Source organism: Penicillium riverlandense, assembly GCF_028828495.1.
Source record: "Penicillium riverlandense strain IBT 135883 chromosome Unknown utg000002l_segment0_segment0, whole genome shotgun sequence".
In the NCBI taxonomy this organism is placed as follows: Eukaryota; Fungi; Ascomycota; class Eurotiomycetes; order Eurotiales; family Aspergillaceae; genus Penicillium; species Penicillium riverlandense.
In genome coordinates this window covers 2,056,557-2,077,345 of record NW_026643195.1, presented here as the reverse complement: position 1 = coordinate 2,077,345, position 20,789 = coordinate 2,056,557, and the positions used below count along the sequence as shown (strand labels likewise).

The 20,789-nt window shown below is 52.9% G+C and overlaps 9 protein-coding genes across 9 annotated transcripts; 3 read left to right on the top strand and 6 right to left on the bottom strand.

Moving 5' to 3' along the window:
- Positions 1–79: 79 nt before the first annotated feature.
- On the top strand, positions 80–2,803 carry N7474_003139 (uncharacterized protein; the record flags this gene model as incomplete). Its single annotated transcript, XM_057194554.1, has 1 exon — positions 80–2,803. The coding sequence occupies one exon, from the start codon at positions 80–82 to the stop codon at positions 2,801–2,803; it is 2,724 nt and encodes a 907-aa protein (XP_057055909.1).
- A 301-nt stretch (positions 2,804–3,104) lies between these two features.
- N7474_003138 (uncharacterized protein) lies at positions 3,105–4,245 on the bottom strand (the record flags this gene model as incomplete). The annotated part of the gene is made up of 4 exons (XM_057194553.1): positions 3,105–3,173; positions 3,227–3,345; positions 3,403–4,074; positions 4,140–4,245. 4 exons carry the CDS (start codon positions 4,243–4,245, stop codon positions 3,105–3,107), a joined length of 966 nt encoding a protein of 321 aa, XP_057055908.1.
- A 443-nt stretch (positions 4,246–4,688) lies between these two features.
- On the bottom strand, positions 4,689–7,176 carry N7474_003137 (uncharacterized protein; the record flags this gene model as incomplete). Its single annotated transcript, XM_057194552.1, has 10 exons — positions 4,689–4,954; positions 5,005–5,186; positions 5,244–5,340; positions 5,392–5,487; positions 5,538–5,660; positions 5,910–6,122; positions 6,178–6,317; positions 6,373–6,451; positions 6,532–6,713; positions 6,761–7,176. 10 exons carry the CDS (start codon positions 7,174–7,176, stop codon positions 4,689–4,691), a joined length of 1,794 nt encoding a protein of 597 aa, XP_057055907.1.
- Positions 7,177–7,484: 308 nt separating this feature from the next.
- On the bottom strand, positions 7,485–9,200 carry N7474_003136 (sugar transporter; the record flags this gene model as incomplete). The annotated part of the gene is made up of 1 exon (XM_057194551.1): positions 7,485–9,200. One exon carries the CDS (start codon positions 9,198–9,200, stop codon positions 7,485–7,487), a length of 1,716 nt encoding a protein of 571 aa, XP_057055906.1.
- Positions 9,201–9,693: 493 nt separating this feature from the next.
- Positions 9,694–11,767, top strand: N7474_003135 (sulfatase family protein; the record flags this gene model as incomplete). Its single annotated transcript, XM_057194550.1, has 6 exons — positions 9,694–10,036; positions 10,086–10,243; positions 10,295–10,621; positions 10,677–11,175; positions 11,232–11,341; positions 11,411–11,767. 6 exons carry the CDS (start codon positions 9,694–9,696, stop codon positions 11,765–11,767), a joined length of 1,794 nt encoding a protein of 597 aa, XP_057055905.1.
- A 216-nt stretch (positions 11,768–11,983) lies between these two features.
- Positions 11,984–13,507, bottom strand: N7474_003134 (uncharacterized protein; the record flags this gene model as incomplete). The annotated part of the gene is made up of 1 exon (XM_057194549.1): positions 11,984–13,507. One exon carries the CDS (start codon positions 13,505–13,507, stop codon positions 11,984–11,986), a length of 1,524 nt encoding a protein of 507 aa, XP_057055904.1.
- Positions 13,508–13,890: 383 nt separating this feature from the next.
- N7474_003133 (ATP phosphoribosyltransferase) lies at positions 13,891–15,532 on the bottom strand (the record flags this gene model as incomplete). The annotated part of the gene is made up of 2 exons (XM_057194548.1): positions 13,891–14,807; positions 15,529–15,532. 2 exons carry the CDS (start codon positions 15,530–15,532, stop codon positions 13,891–13,893), a joined length of 921 nt encoding a protein of 306 aa, XP_057055903.1.
- Positions 15,533–15,689: 157 nt separating this feature from the next.
- N7474_003132 (40S ribosomal protein eS28) lies at positions 15,690–16,217 on the top strand (the record flags this gene model as incomplete). Its single annotated transcript, XM_057194547.1, has 3 exons — positions 15,690–15,750; positions 15,908–15,991; positions 16,156–16,217. The coding sequence occupies 3 exons, from the start codon at positions 15,690–15,692 to the stop codon at positions 16,215–16,217; spliced, it is 207 nt and encodes a 68-aa protein (XP_057055902.1).
- Positions 16,218–17,170: 953 nt separating this feature from the next.
- On the bottom strand, positions 17,171–20,602 carry msh3 (mismatch repair protein MSH3; the record flags this gene model as incomplete). Its single annotated transcript, XM_057194546.1, has 2 exons — positions 17,171–18,667; positions 18,719–20,602. The coding sequence occupies 2 exons, from the start codon at positions 20,600–20,602 to the stop codon at positions 17,171–17,173; spliced, it is 3,381 nt and encodes a 1,126-aa protein (XP_057055901.1).
- Between the last annotated feature and the right edge of the window lie 187 nt (positions 20,603–20,789).

Sequence of the window (20,789 nt, the reverse complement as noted above, 5' to 3'; positions counted from 1 at the left end):
GGGTCCAAGCCGTCGCACCTGTAACTACCTCATACCCTGATCGGTTCCTCCCTGCTACTGCCACTCTGGCGCAGCTACGATGAGCTCCGTTTCCGCCGACCGCTCCCCGAGCGGTCTGCCGGAGCAGACATCCACGACCACCAAGGCCCTACGACAGCTGCCAGAGCACCATGACTCTTATTCTTCGGTCTCGTCTTCCAATCTGGTCGCCTCCGACGACTCCCCGTCAAACTACGCGTCCTCTTCGAGCTCCGATAGCGATGAGCTGCCACCGCAACCGGCCGACCCTGCCGACGAGGATGCCGCCAGCAACATCGTGGGTGTGAGCATCGGTCGTGCCCAGAGCCGCATAAAGGCCCATGCAACTCCAGCCGAGGAAAAGAATAGAGTACTGGAGAGCAATGGCGGGTACTTTGCCGAAGTACCGGATATCGTGAGCGACGACGGCCTGTTTGTGTCGGGTCTTACAGCCGAGCCAGACTCCGTGGAGTCCGCTTCGGACGCGGCAGCAGTAGCAGCAGTGCAAAGCAGAGCTCCGACGACATATCCGTCTGCAAAAGTTCCCGGGGAGCGTCAGTCTCCTGTACCCGATGCCAAAGATGCTGCAGCTCTCAACCAACGGTCGAGTTTCACCCGGTCCCTGCTCACGCTGCCGCGACGGCCGCGTGCATGGTCTGGCGAGCTGAAAAGATTTCTGCCGGACTTGGGCTCTCTCACGAAACGGCCCTCCCTGCCATTCCGAACGGGCAATCAAATTCGGTCTCGCAGTCGAACACTTGGGAATCCTAGTAAACTGAGCCCCGGGCTGCAGACGAGGACCTACTCCTTGGATCGGCGGCTCCCACAAAACCCCTCATTTGTTGACGGCGAAGATAAATATGAAGGTGATGACTCCCGGCCCATCTCGGAGCTACCACCATTGGATAGGGCCTCCGCTGCAAAACATTCGTTCCACCGGCGGCCCAGCGCAGCGATTCCCGGACGCCCACCGAGCCTGCGGCGGTCATCGTCCGATCAGTCGCTGTATCTCCGGGCGTCGTCGACGGCCTCGTCACTAGAGCAGCGGCCGCTGTATGAGAATATCCACTCGCAAGTAAACAGCCGGTTCAAGGCAATCAAGGACAGTCTGCAAGACTCGAGCAGCCGCCTGCTAAATATGCCGACCTTGCATCTGCAGGACATGCGCACTGACTGGAGTACTCGGCCATTCATGCCGGAACTGGGAGGCCCGAAGTCGACGGCCACATTTGGTGATAACAATCGAGCACGCGGCATTGAAACGCCCCCGTCTCCTCCGAAGAATATCGCGTCCTCAATAAATCCAGTTCTGGAAGAGGCAATGGCGGAGCTGACGGGTGATGTGGTCATTTTGGGTGGCTACCGAGGGTCGGTTCTGCGCTCGGCCAAGCCGCCACACCGGCAGCTCTGGGTACCGATGAAAGTCGGGCTGAACCTGCGTCGGGTTGACTTGGAGGTCGGCCTAACGGCTGAAGCTGAGGAGCGCATGGAGGAAACGATCATTCCGTCCGGTGTGCTGTCGCATGTTGGGCCGGTCGACGTGTGTAGGCGACTGATGAAACGGCTGCGCAAGTGCGATAATGCCCTGCGCGGCGACCTGCGCGTCTGGGATTATGGATATGATTGGCGACTCAGCCCGGAGCTGCTGTCGCGTAAACTCATTGCATTTCTGGAGAACCTGCCGTCCAACCAGCCACCACCCGAAGGTGTTCCTCCCTCGCGACACAGTCGCGGTGCCACAGTCATTGCCCACAGCCTGGGCGGCCTCATCACCCGGCATGCCGTGAACCAGCGGCCGGAATTGTTTGCGGGTGTGGTGTATGCTGGCGTGCCCCAGCACTGTGTCAACATCCTGGGTCCGATGCGCAACGGTGACGACGTCCTGCTCAGCTCGCGTGTCCTGACAGCTCAGGTCAACTTCACCTTCCGCACGAGCTATGCTCTTCTACCAGAGGATGGACATTGCTTCATTGACCAGAATACCAAGGAGGAATACCGCATTGACTTCTTCGACGCCCGTACTTGGGACGAGTACCGGCTCTCCCCTTGCATCGCCCCGGCTCTGCCTCCCACCACCGGCAAGGGCTTCCCTCTGATCGGGAAGCGGTTCTCTCTCAGCAACCGTGACGAACCAGAAGATCTTCCGGACATTCGGCACTCGCATGCCATGACCACGACGGACGAGCATATCACCGCCCGCAATCCTCCGCGCACCATCGCATCCGAACGCCCAGTCTCGGCCTTATTTACACCTAACGGCGTCGCAGCGTCTACCTCTGAAAAAACACACCCCTTGCTCTCGGCACCCGTGGAGGGCCTCGTCGGTCCCACTACAAGTCCTCGTGGCAGTGCCGCAACCTCCAAACCTGCTACGACGAGTACTATCCCCCGCGCTGTGGCTATCGAGTACCTACAGCGTACCCTTGCAGAAACCAAACGCTTCAAGTCCAACCTAGCCTTCCGACCCGCCCATCAGTCCGAAAACAGATATCCCCCTGCCGCAGTGCTGTACGGGAAGAGCGTACCCACTGTGTACGGGGCTCGCGTCGCTTCGCGTGATGGCATCAAGCATCAGGATTCGTACGATGATCTAGCCTTCGCGGCTGGTGACGGTGTGTGTCTTGCTTCGGCTGCGATGCTCCCGCCTGGATATCGCCTTATCCGCGATGGGTTGGTGAAGACTGATCGGGGTCATGTCGGACTGCTGGGCGACCTGGATGGTGTGGGACAGTGCTTGAAGGCGATTATAAGGGGGAGAAAAGAAGGCGTCGGGCTGGGGAAGTAAATAGATACCGCATATCCTTCATTATTTTGTCATATTTGGTTTCTCTCCGTTGGCGGTGTGCTCCTTGATGATTTGATGATGATACCACCACCATGTTCTATGATTTTTCTACGTCTGTTTTATATGGGTTGGGTCTGCTGGCTTCTGATCTTTGTTATATACCGGTGACAGTGGTCGTCCGGTGATGCTTGCATGCATAGAGAACAAAAGAAGATAGATTATATATTGAATCTGCATGATATGTGACGAAAATCTGTTTTTGATTTTGTTCCTCTTGTAGGTGAACAGTTTTGAATTGCCCTCATTGGGTGACCTCGAGATTTGCGTACTCATCGCACACCTCGATCAGCCTTGCGTGAGTGCCCGGCTCCTATGAAAAAGATTAGCGAAGTGATAACAAGAAGAATAAATCTCCCATCTTACCTGTGCAATGTGACCCCCATCTGGTGTCCAAAACAAGCGCGAATGAGGCAATCCCTTGTGCAAGTCCCAAGCCGTCTGGGGAGGGCAAACCAAGTCGTAGCGGCCCTGGACGATAGTAGCTATTTCCTCGAGTTAGCTCAAAGTCACAGTGGTAACTTGGCGCTCTAGATACTTACTAGGAATATGCCGGATTTTGTCCAGATTCTCTTTCTTCAAGATCTGACCCTCTTCCAGCCAAGCACCATGCATGAAATAGTGCGCCTCCATCCTCGCATGCGACAGGACCCAATCATCATCCTCCAAGCGCTTCATGTCATTTGGATCCGGCCTCAACTCCCCGATGCTCAGATCCCAGCGATTCCACTCTCTCGCAGCGGCAACTCTGACCGCATGATCATCAGAAGTCAACAGCTTATAGTAGGCTTCATTAGGCTTGTCCCGATCTTCCTTGGGGAGATAATTCACATAAGCCTCATAAGCCTCTGGAAAAATCTGCGCAGCACCAAAGTGTCCACGCGACCATTCTAGCTCTGAGCGCCTCACCGTAAAGATCCCCCGCAAGACCAGCGATCCAACCGACTCGGGATGGGTTTGCGCATACACCAGTGCGAGCGTGGAACCCCACGAGCCGCCGAAAACAATATGCCATTTAGAGATGGCGAGGTGTTTTCTCAAGACCTCGATGTCAGACACTAGATATTGCGTCGTGTTCTCGCGGAGCTCGGCTACCGGCGTGGATTTGCCAGCACCGCGCTGGTCGAGCAGGACCACGCGATAGATGGAAGGGTCGAAGTAGACTGTATTGCCCTTGGACGTGTGTCCTCCCGGACCGCCATGGAGGAAGATGACTGTGCATTGGATCAGCTACTGCTAAGGAATTCGTTCATGGGGAGCTTATTGCGTTGCTACATACCTGGTTTGCCGTCTGGCTTGCCATACTGCTCGTAGTGCAGCGTGTGGAGGTCGCTGACTTTGAGCCAGCCTTGATCGAAGGTGTCGGAATGGGTGTAGCTGGTCATTTTCGAATGTGTTTGATCACTGATAAACTAGGATATTGCTGCGTCTTATAACTATTCCTTGAAAGGTCGCTGCGGCGCTGAGTCATACCGACGAGTCAGGAAGTCAGGTCCATGTAGATCTAGTCCCTGGCTATGCCCCACAGGGATGCGGTTGGCTACGGGATCTGCAATCCATTAACGATCTATTAACCATTGTCTGTTTACGATACTACGTGTTGGTACAACTCTTCGATTAATGATAGACACAAGATGCCAGTAATCATTCCGGTCAATTTCCCCCGGATTCATTATCCGCATACGGAGTTTAAGAGGATATCATGCCAATAATCAAGTCCTTTTCTATGGTATTGATATTCTATGCTGGTATCCGTCTGATTGATTCTTTGGCCAGACACTTTATCCCAGTCGTACCTTAGCAGAACGCAAATCCTGCTCCATCTCCGCTAGACTCGACCCACTTCGCACAGAAAACGCTTCTGCGCATCTCTAGTCCCTTCGATTATGGTCTCAACCAATTCTTCAAGCTCTTCGCACGTCTTCTTGTCATCACTAGTATGCATCCGAACCTGACCAGCTCGGAAATTATCAGGTGTTTCCGTACCGCCATTCCTCAAATCCCAGAACCCAGCCACGAACATAGGTATAGTGAAGAATTTGGGATCCGCCCGTCTGAAATGCTTCTTATGAAAGAGGACGGCCGAAAGAACCACTAGAGTCTATCAGTTTGAATTCTGGGCACAGATGAACATCGTCGCTTACCAAAGCAAGAAGCCAGCTTCTCGGAGGTCTTTTCGTCAAAGATATCTATCTTCAAGCGCTTGTAGACGCGGTCGGACTTTGCAACGGCGCGAACCATGCAGAACGGGCTGACTTGGCTTTTGGAACTTTCTTGGAACTCGCGGCTTCCGAGATTCTCTAGGAATTCGAAGCTTCCGAGTTCCCTGTTAATAAACTGGTCAGTATACATCGTCGGGGATGTGCTCTGCCGGCTGTCTTACCATTCTGCCTTTGTCTCGTAGTCATCAAGCCCTTTGGTATTGAGCAATCTCCACTCTTCGACGGCATCTCGTAAGCGATAGAAGGTCTGAACCAACTCTACAAGTTGTTAGAGCTATCTACGAGTGTGCAATCATATGTGCTTCTTACCATTCAGAGATCCGAATGTAGCTGAGATGGTCTTTCCCCCCGGCGTCGTGCAGAGAACGGTTTCTGTTGAGACTATTTCCATATGTAAGGTCGATACTGTAGCTGTTAGTGAATGTTCTAGGGCCACGTAAGGATATCTCACTCACGGTCCTCTCTGAATATTACGGCTGTGCCATTTGGCTTCGTTCGACACGTGAGCCTAGGTGGTTCATTGGAAACGCTATAGTCGATATCGAGGTATGGATAGATGTAGGATCTTTCGGTTCCATCTATGAAGCCTAGCTGGATGTGTTGAATCCTGCGATGGTCTTGGTGAGCTCTTCCTATATCACATGTAAGACCCTGCGCAAACTGACCTCTTTGTATAAGGAGAATGGTGATAGAATTTATTGATCGAAGCAAATGCAAAGTCCATTCGCTGAAGGTATCTAAGGCCGTATAGGTGTGCAAGAAACTTATTACGATCTAGCGGAGTAAGAACCCAATCCATGCCAGGGGGTTTTGACGGGCGTGCATACCTTGTGCACTCTCAAAGTTCACCAGGATCTGCTGAGTTCCTAGGCTAGGTTGGAGTGCATATTTATCCACCGAAAGCTGGAAGTCCTCGCAATTGTCACGCGTAGCTAGGTCATCCAGGAGACAGGCCGAGTTTTTCCCGTCACAGCGGGCGATGATAAGACTCAAGTTTCCGACTGGAACGACGAATCGCTCGATGAGTTTGTTGCTCAAGGCTGACGATGTCGAGGTCAGTATCTAGTGCCATGAGTTTTGGTGATGCTGACTCACATTCTCCCAGCTGCAGAAAGTAAAGATCACTCTGCGATGGCCCTTTGAAGAGGATATGGGCCCGGATTGGTTTGATAGCCGCGTTTATTGATGACTCTTCCCAGCCGCAGATGAGGCTGATCGTTTGGTGACCGATTTCTCTGACACATTTGAGTTAGCTGCAGTTAATAGTTTCTGCTTTCTTGAGATACTCACATTTCGCAAACGCTCGTTAGATCTGGGCTGTTAAGATCTGGCGCATCGGCACCTTCATCTTGATTGATACCGTAGGCGCCTGGTCCGTTCCAGCCCGTTGTCTTTGGTCCAGGAATAATGAGGACATATTATCATCCAAGTCGTCGGGTACAAGAGTACTCTGTGTATCACTGAATGCTGCTGAGTTGTTTTGGTTCTGCGTCTGCGCAGGCTTTGCAACGAATCCTGCTAGGTTCTTTCTCCAGGAAAGAGGTGTCTGCACAGCAGGAGACTCAGCAGATTTCAGCGAGAGCTTCTTCTGCACCTGGACAAGTATGTCTTCAATATTCGACGTTGTCGTGCTGTCCACTATAAGCTTCCATATCGCAGAATATTAGCCAAAGCCTACCTAGTCTGAACCGAAAGCAACAAGTCCAATGATAGCTTGTAGCTCTCCAATTTCCTCAGCGTCTCGAGAATATTCTTCTCTTTGAGCGTCCATTTGATCTTTTTCTTGAGCGCGTCAAACTTGGAATGATAAGATAATCCCTGCAACTCCTTCTGCAAGCCGAGGTACAGATCCCCACAGTCATCGAGCGTATCATTGAGCGCTTCTAGCCATTCAGAGCTTTTGGTTGGTTTCGCAGATTGGAGCTGGATGATCCGCTGGATCTGGAAGAGAATAGCACGGACGGCTGTCACCTCTCGGGAGAGGGAGTCTAGCTCTTCGTTGTTCTTGGAGTTGACGGTGTTGATGATGCCGAGAATCTGGGTTGATGTAGTGATGACGCCGGCGAGCGAGGCGGCGAGGGAAAGAGGGTCCATTGGACTTGTGCAGGACTTGGAGGTGCAAAAGGAGTGGATTTGTCTTTTTTTGTGAGGAAGTCAACCACAGAGGGGTATTTTAGCTTCGCCTGTTATTTCTGCTTGGCGAGCTCGTATTCACGGCCTATTACGAGGGGCGCTGGGTACGGCAGGCGATAGCGGCCTTAGGATCAGAATATACATCCTAGGTTGTCAACCACCCGACACTTGCGGGCAGGTATAAATATCATCAAGATAAATATATTATGATGAGATCCTCATCTTATATGCTTTCGAATATCGAGGGAAGTAATTGATTCTAACAGCGATCATGATCGAGGGGCGTCGGCGGTCTGAACAGCAACCTGAGTCTTCTCTTCCCCAACCACCGCCACATCCAACGCCTGGCTGCCATCAACTGCGAATGGATCAACCACCGTGGTCTTGAACTTTCTGGCACTGACTCCGTTCTCGAACAGCACATCAAGCTCCCCATAAGTACGTCCTTTCGGTTCTGGCAGCCGAAAGAACGTCCAAACCAAACACAGGAAACTCGTGCCCGCCCAGAAGAATCCGGCCTTTGCTTTCCAATTCCAAGCAGTTTCATTGAGCATGTATGGTGTAATAACTCCATTAATGATTCCCTGGACATTGTAGAGATTCCGGGCGAGGACGATAGTTTTGGTGCGCAGTCGAGTCGATGGGGTTTCGGCGACCATGGAGTACGCGACAGTGCCGACGCCGATATCATAGATCAGGGTGTAAACAAGAAGAAGACTTCCAATAGCATAAGAAGGAGCCGTGTTTGTGGCACTCGACGCGAGACTCGCGAAGCCGATGCCCATCAGCATGGCAAATTGACCAATGAGACCCGTTAAGTAAATCGTGCGACGGCCGAGGTATGTCATGGCGAACCAGGAGAGAAGAACACCAATCATGGAGAGGGCATATAGGGAGATGGAAAAGTCAAATGAAACGTCAGTAGATAGGCCTGCTTGCTCAAAGAAGTAGGCAGCGTAACCCATGAGACTCGCGCCACTTGCGGACTGGATCAGCCAGGCGATGCATGTAATCTCTGTGCGGCGCAGGTTGACCCCCCGGAAGCAATCCAGGTAAGTAGTTCCAACTGAAACCTGCTTCTCCATCTCGTTGGTGTGAATCATCATCGAAACGGTATGATCGAGTTCGGCTTCGGTGGCTGCGGACGACAATCGTGCCAAAGCCTTCCGGGCATCATCGTTTCGATTTTGGCGAACCAACCACCACGGCGACTCTGGCGCGAAGGAGATACCGATAATAAGGGGGACCGGCCACAACCACTGCAGCGCGAAAGGAATACGATACGCCCACTGGTCGGTGCGACTGAGGAATCCACGTAGCACACCGGAGGCAATGAGCTGTCCCAATCCCCACATCATGTTCACGTAACTGGTGAGATAGGCTCGAAGAGCTACCGGGCAGACCTCGGCAGCATAAGCCGTGGTCAAAGTCTGAAAGACACCCCATGGAATGCCCAACAAGACTTGAGCCGCTTGCAAAGTCGCAATATTTTGCGCGAAGAAAGGAATGAAAATGAGGAAGGTCAGCAGGACGAGAGTACCTAGCATCGTCCTTTTGAACCCAAAGATCTCCGCAATCCAACCATTCAGAGCTAGGCCCATGATTTCACCCACGCGGGCTCCATTTGACAGACCTGCTTGCCAGGCCGCTGATATGGCCGGCTTTCCGTCCGCCCCAATCGTGCCGTAGCGCTCAACAAAGGATGGGAACGCGAGGAACTGGTTCACCAAGACACTGTCATACCCTTCCATTGCAATGGCGGTCGAAAGCAAAACAGACCATGCCATGGCCTTGGGGAATTTGTTAATGGCCTCTCCAAGGCTCAGGGCATGCTCGGCGTCCGTGGCCGCTTTAGCCTCAGCGTTGAGCACTTGCGGTTTGAGATCAGTCAATTGTTCATCGTCGTCTTCGATACCGGCCACACGGACATCTGTCGTCATTGTAGCTGTGGCCTGCTGCTCCCCGAAAGCCTCAGAAATCGGCATAATGCAAAATTGAAGAACTGAAGTTTGTGCGGGGAAAGGGGAAAGGCCAGTCTAGTACTCGAGATTCCAAACTCTTGTACTTGGGCCTGTCCGATTTCCGGCGGCGAGTCCACCAGTAAGTGGCTACCCTCGGTAGCTTGCGCCATGCCTACACCGCGTTGCACCATGGAAAACCATTTCCGAAGGTAATAAGAAGGATTGCGCTATGGCCACTAGCAGGGCGACCGCGTGTATGTACCCCGCTGTAGATGGCGGTTATATCCGCCCGGGGCTTGGGGTATGCTTGCGCCATCGCTTTAGTTAACCCGGAGCCGCTCCGAAGTTCGACTAAATTCTAATATTTTGGCTCATGGAAGGTTCCCACGAAATTTTCTAAGCCGAGCTCTCGTCATCCATCTTGAAAAAGACGGCATCACGCTTGCATGCTCAAGAACAGCATCGCAGCAACCCATTGGCGCTAATCCGGAAGTGACAGATTCCAACAAAAGCCGCCATGCGAATTCCCCACATCGCAAGTCTGCTCTTGGGGTTCGGCGACATTGTCGGAGTGCACGCCTTTTTTGCTCCGAGTCAAGAAGTTCTCAGCTCCCTGCGTCCGGGGCCTGGCACAGTCAATGGGCGTCGCCCGAATATTATTTTTGTTCTGACAGACGATCAAGATGTACATCTCGACTCACTGGAATGGATGCCACATGTCAAGAAGCATCTCCTGGATCAAGGCACATCCTTTACCAAACACTATTGCACCACGGCGGTCTGTTGCCCGTCGAGAGTGACTCTTTGGACTGGCAAGGCAGCGCATAATACAAACATCACCGATGTGAACCCTCCATACGGTACAGATCTCGCTCTTATTACGGGAATCATAAGCTGAATATATCCTAGGTGGTTATCCCAAGTTTGTCACGCAGGGTTTCAACGAAAACTATTTACCAGTCTGGCTGCAGCAAGCTGGATATAATACATATTACACGGGCAAGCTCTTCAATGTCCACACCGTGGACAACTACAACTCGCCCTATGCTGCTGGCTTCACCACCTCAGTAAGATGTGTTCATCTTCCATGAGAGAAGTCTACTGATCCCGCATTCTAGGATTTCCTCCTAGACCCGTTCACGTACAATTACCTCAACAGCACTTTTCGACGCACAGGCGAAGAGCCTCGAAGCTACGAAGGAGAGTATGTCACCGACGTACTAACACAAAAGGCATACAGCCTTCTCGACGAGGCAGTTAGCGCCGAGCAGCCCTTCTTTTTGACTATCGCCCCGAGTGCTCCGCACGCAGACATCCAAATGAGCGGGAGCATCTTAGATCCAGATCCAGTCTTCCTCTACGGTGCACCCGTCTCTGCCAAGAGACACGAGCATCTGTTTGAAGACGTGAAGGTTCCTCGGACCAAGAACTTCAATCCTGACCAGGTACGTAAACAGAACATACCCACATTCGGCTCTGTTAGTTGACCAGAGTCCATAGCCATCTGGTGCCAACTGGCTCCTGCATCTCGAGCAGCAAAACCAGACCAACGTCGACTGGAATGATCACTTCTACCGCCAGCGGCTCCGAGCTCTGCAGGCAGTAGACGAGATGGTGGATGGCCTTATTGAGCGAGTGCATCAGCACGGCATCATGGAAGATACCTACATCATATACAGCAGCGACAACGGATTCCATATTGGCCAGCATCGCCTCCAGCCGGGGAAATCTTGCGGCTACGAGGAAGATATCAACATTCCGTTTATTATTCGCGGCCCCGGAGTGGCAGCAAACCACACAACTGACATTATAACCAGCCACACAGACCTCGCGCCGACGTTCTTTGACCTGTTGGGGATCCCCCAGCGCGAGGATTTTGATGGAACTGCTATTCCGGTGACGAGGTCTGATCTTGACATCGAGAGTGCTAGTCAGCGCAGACGTGAGCATGTGAATGTGGAATATTGGGGCTTCGCTGGTGGCGAAGGAATATATGGACGTATGGACGGGTTTGCCTTCCCCTTTTGATGTTTATATTTACTGATATGAAAACAGGCGAGCTCCATGAACACAACACATACAAAGCCATCAGGATAGTGGGTTCTGGTTACAATTTGTACTATTCGATATGGTGCAACAACGAGCGCGAGCTTTACGATATGGATGTATGAATTCACGAATATATCTTGTGCACACGCAGACAGAAAAAGCTGATGCTGACCATGAGTTTCCAGGTCGATCCGGGGCAGCTTGAAAACCTCCTTTCATCATCATCCAACACCAGTTCGTCAACAGTCGCCAGTCTTCCTATCGGCAAGGTCGTCGCTCGCTTAGACTCTCTTTTGCTTGTCATGAAGTCCTGTACTGGGAGCACCTGCAGGCGGCCCTGGCAGGTCCTACATCCCGAGGGGGACGTCCACACTCTAGAAGACGCATTAAACGCTCAGTTTGATCATTTCTACGAGGTTGAGCAGCAGCGTGTCGAGTACAATTATTGTTGGAATGGGTATCTTCCTGAGGCAGAAGGGCCGATGTGGGACACGCACGGGTTGGTGTATAGAGGGGGCCTGAGGTGGGATCACTGGGTATGAGACTGGATCATAATAGCAATGGATGGCACAACGGTATATATACATAGAGCGAGAAAGAGAAGAAGACAACATGGACAAAATTTCACGTCGCCCTGGAACAGTGGGTATGCATGCAAGCTTTGTAGTATGAATGTCGCGAACATGGCTAAACAGCACAACATAATTGACGCCATATATTCCAACATGGACAGTATAATACAGATTCGCCAAATGCATTCATTGCTCTTCGATCACCGTCCACACAACCTCCCACACTCTGCGCGGAAGTCCCTCCAGCGCCGGGTCATGGACGTAGATTTGCCGTACAACGTTTCCGTCCACGGTGGCCGACTTCAGCCGATACGAGACCTTGCCAGAGTCCGCTTCCCGTAGTGGCCCCAAGCTGTGTCCGTAATTAAATTCCTCGACCATGGGCCCCAACGCCCAAGTCTGTTCCATAGACAGCAGATTGGTCAGGGGTTTTGAATACTGAACGATCGAGAACCCGTTGATTAACCACCAGTGATTGTCGATCCGCCAGCGCCGAAGCTGGCAGTCGTCTCCACAAACCTCAGCGACCATGGCTTGCCGAACCACATCCACGTTGGTCCAGGACTTCCAGTGGTGCAGAGATAACGGCAACGGTCGACCGGCTTCGTAGAAGCCGTCGGCATTGTCTTTGATGTCCAGTTGGAAGAGCCCACGGTCCCATGTGAGCTTGGTGGAGGTGTATTTATATATACACTCAGCGACCCGCCGGTCGCCGTAGCTCATGCTCAGAGAGCATTCCGAGTAATGTTCGTTTATCTGTTCGAGAAGCGGCATAGACATAAAGACTCCCGCCCCGCCATATCCCATAAACCACATGGTCCTCATCTGATCAAAGTCCTCCGTCGGCGCGCCAATATATTGCGGTTTCGAGTCATCGTACGTCTCCATTCGCTTGATGAGGTTCCGCATGGACGGGAAGAAAGTGTCGTCGTCGATTATGACTGCCCACTTGGTGTTTTCGTCGCGATTATCCCAGAGAATTTTGACAAGAGCGAAGTACATGTCCTGCACATCGAGGAGCCATTTAGTGGAATGGATGATCGTGAGCTGGATATCCCTTTCGCGGGCCATTTGCTCGATTTGCTTCCTCTCGGGTTCCGTGATACCGTCAATGCAGCCGAACATCCGCGCCCCGGTACCACCCGCCCAATACTGGAATGCCTCTAGTGAGCCGATGAGCCGTTCCTTTGAAGTCGCAAACCCAAAGATCATGTGCGACGCGTCGGCGCGAGGTTGCCGTGGCGGTGCATGGATTGTGGCATCTGGGCTGCAGTGTTCGAAGGCAACCTCGACTGCGGTATCGAGGTCAATTGGTTCAAATGCTGGCAAGGTCAGGTTCAGATCCAGCGAGAAATCCTGGAAATCCGGTGTTCGCACGACCGCGATGTCCCACCGCCCATATTCGATCGATTGATTGTACCCAAGCTCACGCAAGTGTTCAATATTTACATTGCAGTGGTCGTCCAAATTCGGTGGAGGCGCAGAAGTGATGTTGAAATCTGGTTGTTGGTCGTGCAAAAGTGGTGTGGAGGACGGTTCAGGGGTTGAGGCTGGTGAAGGTGACGGTGGTGGTGATGCTGACGGTTTTGAGATCGGGTGTTCGACAACCCCGATGGGTTCCCCAGTTTTCAGGAGGAAAAAGAAGACACACGCGGACAAAATCACAGACCCGACCAGCAGGTATCTCAAAGAAGGCCGCACGGCGAGCATTCTGATCGACCGTGCGAAGAATAATATAGTCCGACGAGAAAGAAGCAAGCCGTAGCCGATCCGCCTAAGAATGTCCTAACCCGCCCCCACGCCGAGGATGCCTTGAGCCACGTCGTTTGACAATCCTTGGGGTCCAAAAGTCATAACTAGAGGCCCAGCATCTATTCTTGTCAGTCAATGATATAGAGGTCATAACTTAAATCCCAGAATCCATTGGCTTTTGCGTCTTCCCAATCTATCGAGCCCTAAAAGGCAAAAATTATCAAGACAAGAAGAGTGTCGAGGTATATATGAGTATCAAACCAAATCCCGCCTCAAATATGTGAAAAAAAAAGTAAAGAAAAGAAAAGAAAACCCCCACAGCCTCAAGTAGGATGGTTAGTCTAATCCGTCCGCGAGTTGGCAATGGTCAGAACCAAGATATCCGTCGCCCCGACCTTGCTGAGCTCATCCATCACCGTAGCAATGCGTTTCTTTTCGACCATCGAGCTGACGGCCACCCAGTTCTCCTCCTCGAGTGCCGTGATGGTAGGGGCACGCTTGCCGGGGGTGATCTTGGACGCGGTCGACAGCTCGGCCCGCGGGATGTTGTACTGACACAAAACAAACTTCTGTGCGGTGATTACACCGCGAATGCGCGAGGTGATCAGGTTCAGGAGTTCATTGGTAGAATCGCGCGACTTCACCAGAACGGCAGTGCTTGTGACGACGGTGTCGATGGCCTTCAAGCCGGCCGCTTTCATAGTCTCGCCGGATTCTGTGGCCGTTAGCACAGGTGATGTATAGAATTCATAAGAATAGTACGTACCGACAAGGTCAACAATTCCATCGGCAACGCCCAGCGCACACGCGGCCTCCACGCTGCCACCGACATACTTGATCTTCGTGTTGAGCTTCTGGCTTGACTCGGCGCCCTCAAGCTTGGCAAAAAAGGTCGACGCCAGCGCAGTGAAGCTGGTCACGACGTTTCGGCCGATCAGCTCCTTGGCCTCGGAGATGCCGCCCTTCTCGGGGACCTGCACCTGCAGCTTGCAGCCGCCGAATCCGAGATCGAGGATCTCCTCCACACCTGATGCCTCGCCGGCTGCCACGTTGGCATCGTGCTCGGCGACCTGGTCGCGACCTGTGATACCTAGGTCGACCCGGCCTTCGCCAACAAAGGTCGGGATGTCTGCTGCGGGCAGGAAGATGAGGGCAATCGGGAGGTTCTTGACCAGGGCGATGTCGAGGCGGTTTTCGCGGCGGAACTGGATGTCGCAGCCGGAGAGCAGGTCAAGGGTTGCTTGTTGCAGCCGTCCTTCTATAGTCAGCTGTTAGTCTGTGTTGGTCCTTGGTCTCGTCGCAATGGGTGTGGTAAAAAAAAGTATGACTCAAGATGGTCGCGGGGGGCACTTGCTCTTTGGCACGGCGAAGAGAAGCCTTCCTTCGAGGCTGGTGGGGGAATTGACCGTTAGAGACTCGCCTCTAGAGCTTCGGAATAGGCATTGACTCACTGGTTGACGAGATCCATGACGATCGAGTGTTGCGCCGCGGGGCACGACAGATGGATGCGATATCGGAAGCGATTGACAAGATCAAATCGGGAGTGAAACTGAAGGGAAGATCAATTGGAAGGCAGTTCAGAGAAGGGCAACTCTGTCTTGGAGGAATTGAGATGGGATCGGGCACACGTCAGGCCTGAAGGGAGTGGGAGACAGTCAATCGGGCTCACCGGAGCTGTCGAGGCAGAATTTGGTGGGGCCGTCAGGGCGGTACTTGGGCGGTTACTTGCGACACCGGCCGGAATCAGTGGCAGAGACAAGTACCACGGTGTACTCCCGAGGGGAACAAAGGAGGGCACAGGTTTGGCCCACGTGATGAACAGCGAGGATTAGAGTCAGGGATGATTGGATTCACTCTTCTTAGTGACCAAGGTTTATTACTATTATTATTACTATTACTATCAACTACGATTTCTAGAACGTCGAAAAGCACAATCAACAGTTCCTGCCTCATCAGTCAGGCACCACATCCCTGCTGACTCATCTTATGCCTGACGGCTCAGGTGTCCCAGCTCTCGCGTAATTTGCCCAACCCAAAAATCGCACAATCGTCCATCGCCATCAACTCTTCCTCACCCCCGTCTACCCACCACCAACTCCTGCACTCCCTTCGAGCTCAACGCCCTCGCCTCCTCTCCAAGATGGATTCCGCTAAGCAGCCCGTCAAGCTCGTCAAGGTGACCCGTGTCCTCGGCCGTACCGGTACGTGCACTTCCTGAGTTCCCGTTTCGTTGAATTCCACGACCCGACCTCCATGAGCCATTGCGGCGCAGCTCTGGCACTATATGACAGCCGCACAAGAAATGGAGATCCAATACTACGTTCTTGATCTGGAAATACTGACCTTTTTGCTGTCTAGGCTCCCGTGGTGGTGTCACCCAGGTCCGCGTCGAGTTCATGGACGACACCTCGCGCAGCATTATCCGCAACGTCAAGGGCCCAGGTATGCGATCTTTTTTTCTTTCTGTCCGGAGGATTATCGAACCCAAAAAAAGAGGAGGAAGTCTGGTTGGACAAGAAATATGGGATTTGGGAAACATACACAGAAACTTAAAAAAAAAAAAGGGAAAACCCACACCGCTAACGCATTCTCTCCCTACTCTCCAGTCAAGGTCGACGACATCCTGTGCCTGCTCGAGTCCGAGCGCGAGGCCCGCCGTCTCCGCTAAACCGCCTCCCCAAGCGACGTTTCGCTCGCGCCATGTCTTCTTTTCTATCTCTCCTCGTCTCTCGCATATCCCTCTCGCCCGGCATTTAGTCTCTATCGTTCTTCGGCTGAACCGCTTTTTCCCTTTTCACCACCCACTTGATCTCCCCTCATGAAATCTCTTACGCCACCGGCCCGCCTAGTTCGCATCTCTCGGTTACAATGTAATGTTGCTGATCTGGGTCGGGACGTGACTTCGGCAACCCCGAAGTTCTGAGAAGTGACGACTGGAGCACAAATTCCGAGCGGGAGAGAGCAGATGAATGAGAGCAATGAGAAAAGACATGTTTTTTGTTCCCTTTTGTTTGTTACCCTTTCTAAAAAAGCATGAGAAACGAAAATCGAGGTTGTGTGGAGGAGATTAAAGGGGAATCTTGCTCTGTGTGTGTCTGTCTGGTCTGGTCTGGTTTTGGATTCCGGTGTTTTACTACATACAACATACACACGTCGATCGACGTGCTTGCATGGGGCTCAATGCGACATATGAGGTTGTGATGTGCTATCCTTTGTTTGATTGATTTATTTTTGGCCGTCAAAACGTCCCGAGTTTCGAGCCAGGTCCGGATCGACGACAAGAGCAGTGGAAATGCAAAGCAAAAAAATTTGAAAATCTCCTAGCTCCTGCTGTTCTGACGGCTGGGACAGTTGTAGGTTACAGTAGGCGTAACTGTACGCTCTGTCGCAGTCAATCTAGATCGACATGGGAACTAAACGCGCTGTGAATCCAAAATGTCACGTGGGTCCACAAAGCCCTGGGCTCATTCAAGTGGAAGATCTTATTATGCCGCCTACAAGTAGTGCCTGAAAGGGTAGAGTATTTCATAGATGGATATTCCTGATTCCTTCATACAAATACACGCATACTCCAGATATGCTCTGCGACGAGAGAGTTAACCACTCCGACATAAGATACAGCTACAACTGCTCAGCACCGGTAACAAGCCGATCAAGCAATCCTTCCCCGACATCACCACCACCATTCCCCTGGAGAACAACCCCAACAGAACCAACAAGAGCTGCCAACCGTTTCCTGCGAATAGAAACCTCCAGCTCCTTACTCTTCTCGCGAGCCAAATCCAACACTGAGTTCGGCAAATTCGCCAGACGCGCCACATTTAACCCGTAACTTCGGTGCGCAACGCCCTCGGTAACCTCATACAAAAAAGTAATTTCCTCGTCCGAGCCGGGCTGCTTGGCAGGAGACTCGGTGAAGCGCATGTGGACGTTGCGGAGGGCATGGTCGGGGTACGACTGGGCCATGCGGGAGAGATGCTGGTAGTGCGTGATGAAGAGTGTCAGGGAGCGGAGGGAGCGGACCATGTAATCCAGGACAGCTTGGGCGATGGCGACGCCGTCGTGGGTGGACGTGCCGCGGCCCAGTTCATCAAGGAGCACGAGCGAGCGCGGGGTCGCTTGTTTGAGGATGTCGGCTGTTTCGGAGAGCTCGACCATAAAGGTGGACTCGCCGGCGAGCATGTTGTCGAAGGCGCCCATACGCGTGAAGACGGCATCTAGGAGGCCGAGCTGGGCGGATGCGGCGGGCACGTAGGAGCCGATCTGGCCCATGATCGCGATCAGGGCGACCTGGCGTACGTAACTCGATTTGCCGCCCATGTTTGGACCTGTTACGAGGAGGGCGCGGGTTCCGTCGTGGTCGAGGTGTGTGTCGTTCGGGACGTAGGTATCTGTGAGTAGGCGCTCGACCATCGGGTGGCGGCCCTGCGAGATGTTGAGACATGGGTGTTCTGTGAACTCGGGTTTGATGTAGCCCGGTTGCTGGGCGATGACCGCGAGAGACAGGAGGCAGTCTATGGTTGCGAGGGATTGCACGCAGTCGCGGAACGGCTGGTACTGCGTGGCGATCTCTGCCAGGAGCGCGCTGAAAGCTTTGTCGCAGGCAGCTTCGAGCGCTTCTTTGTGCTGGTCGCGCTGCCGCAGCAGCCTAACCACGTCCGGGGTGTGGAATCGAGAAACTTGCTTCGTTCCACTGATCTTAACCCACGATGCTGGGACGCGCTTGATAAAATTGGACTTGTTGTCGACCTCGATCAAGTACTCAATCCCAGCTTTGGAGACGTAATCCACTTTCTTCTTCCCTATCCGCTCGCCCGCCTCGGTGCGGTGCTCTTCGAGTTCGTGCTCGACGCTCGCGATGCCGAGCCTCTGTTCGCTCATCTCATCGGTCTCCTGGTCCTCTCGAAAGAAGCCGTATTTGTCGTCCTTCCGGGCGGCATGTAGGTTGATCATGTCCAGAAATCGAATGACGTCTTCTCGGATGCTTGGAAGGGAAGCGATTGCTTCGCCTACCAGGGAAGATTTGAATTTAGTGTCTGATGGGGACTTGATATGTGCAAACTCTGTTGCAAACATTTGCAAGGTTTGAAGCACATTGAGAAGTTCAGGCCGTGTGCACTGAGAGCAACCGTCAGTATGAATGCTGAAAAAAGTCTCAAGATCACATACCTTGCCATAGTAAATTCGGATCAGGCTTTTCTCCAAGTCACTCTTGACCTTTGCCAAGAGCACCTTCAACCTCTCCACAGGACCAGACAGAACAGGACTTGTAAGCTCCTCCACGGCGTCGGTACGCGCTTCCAATCGCGCTTTATCCAGCAATGGCTGTCCTACCCATCGCCGCAGAAGACGCTGGCCGAACCGTGTCTGTGTCCGATCCAAAGTCCAGAACAAACTCCCCTTTGCAGAATGATCGGTTTGGTTCTGGAAGATTTCAAGACTTACCAACGTGTTTCCGTTGAGAAGCATGTGCGAACGGGCTGAGAATGACTGGAAGTATTTGGTCAGGTCAAAGACATATTGCAGACCATACTCTGTCAAGTGCTCGATCATGGCGGACAAACAGATGGTGACATGTTCGGGCAAATCCAAAACCTTCTGAAGAAGCTTCGCCGCCTGCACATCCTCGTCGGTGCTCGTGGCTTTCATTTTTCCAGCATAAAAGCTCGAGACATGGCTGTGTGCTTCCGCGGCAGCAGTTTCCTTCTTCGAGGTTCGTTCCAGCCGGACCGCTTCACCGAAAACATTCATCTTGCTGCCGGATAAATGCCGCACAAGCTTCTCACTCGCCCGAGACATCTCTCCAACGATCAAGATCTCGCACGGTGCAATGTGAAGGAGTCTAGTTTCGATCTCGCTCCGCATGAACCCATCCTCGAAGTCATCATAGATCACATCCCCAGTTGCCGGCTGAACAGCAACGATCCCTACATGGACCCGTTCGTCATTGCCCCAGCCTTTGGCGTTGGACTCCGTGATGCAGAGCATGTAGCCCGTTGTTGGCGAGGCAGCTCCAACAGCTGGCGCGGGGCCCTCGACGCCCTCCACATCGTCCACATATGTACCCTTCGTGTACAGATTGGTCAATTTACGCACAAAAGGCGCATTGCGGTTTTCCCCCGCCGCTTTAAGAGCCGCAGTCTCAATCTGGCGCACCACACCAACCTTGTGACCAGCGGTAATGAGTCGTTTTACATGCACATGCAGCCGATGGACGGGGATACTGGCAGACGCAAATCGGTCCATATGAGCCTCGGAGGGATGTTCATCGAACCTCATCTTCCCAGGTATACAAACAATGCCCAACTCCTTTGCCGCTGTGCGTGCATCTTCTCCAAAAAAGCGAAACTTGTACCCAACCTGGATAACTAGCACGGCGTCTGCGTGTTTGCGCTTGATATCAATAACCTGCCTATCGAGAGGCGTGAGCTTGCCGGCGCCCTTCTTGGCCGCGCCTTTGCCCTTGGCAGCCGGCTGCAGAGGGGCGGGCTCGTCGTCTTCGTCTGCCTCGGCGCCCTCCTCGCCATCACCGGGGATGGTGTCGGTTATCACACGACTTCCAATCCCGACCATGCAGTCAACTCCGCCAAGCTTTCGGACGAACTTCTGGTGGAGTTTCTCTTTTTCTTTCTTTCGCTCGTCATCCTCTCCGTGTTCATCGGGGGCCGCTGCAGTGCCGGCGGGGGAGCTCTGAAATTTGAAGAGATCTGCTCGCAGACTGCTGTTAGGTTGAGAGTTCATGGGTAGGCTTGTCTCTCCGCTGGCTTCATCAGCGGTGCCGTGGGTCTTGGCTCTTTTCGGGGCCGGGGCGACGACATCGTCCTCATCTTCCTCCTCGTCAGGTGTGGCCTTCTCTATTTTGGTTCCATTGGTTATCTTCTCGGCTGGTGAGGCTGGCCGTTTTGGAGGTCGCTTGTCTTGTGTGGCGTCGGGAGCGGAGGATGGGGGTGGTTGTGTTGAGGATGGCTTTGGGGTGAAGAAGCTCGAGATGCTTGGTTGCTTGCGCTTCAGAGATGGCGATGGCGCTGAGGATGGGGAGGAATGCGGAGGCATGATGTCGTAATGGCTGCTTCAATTAGTGCTCAGCAGCCTGGGAGACTGCTGGGCGAAAACGAAACTGTTCCAGATGTGAAGGGTCACTCCGCATTTCATTTGCTCGACGCGCCGAAGACGCGTTAATGGGCTGACTCAGCGGTACTACAGTTCGCGGCGACTCAAGTCTCACGACAAGTAGAGAAGA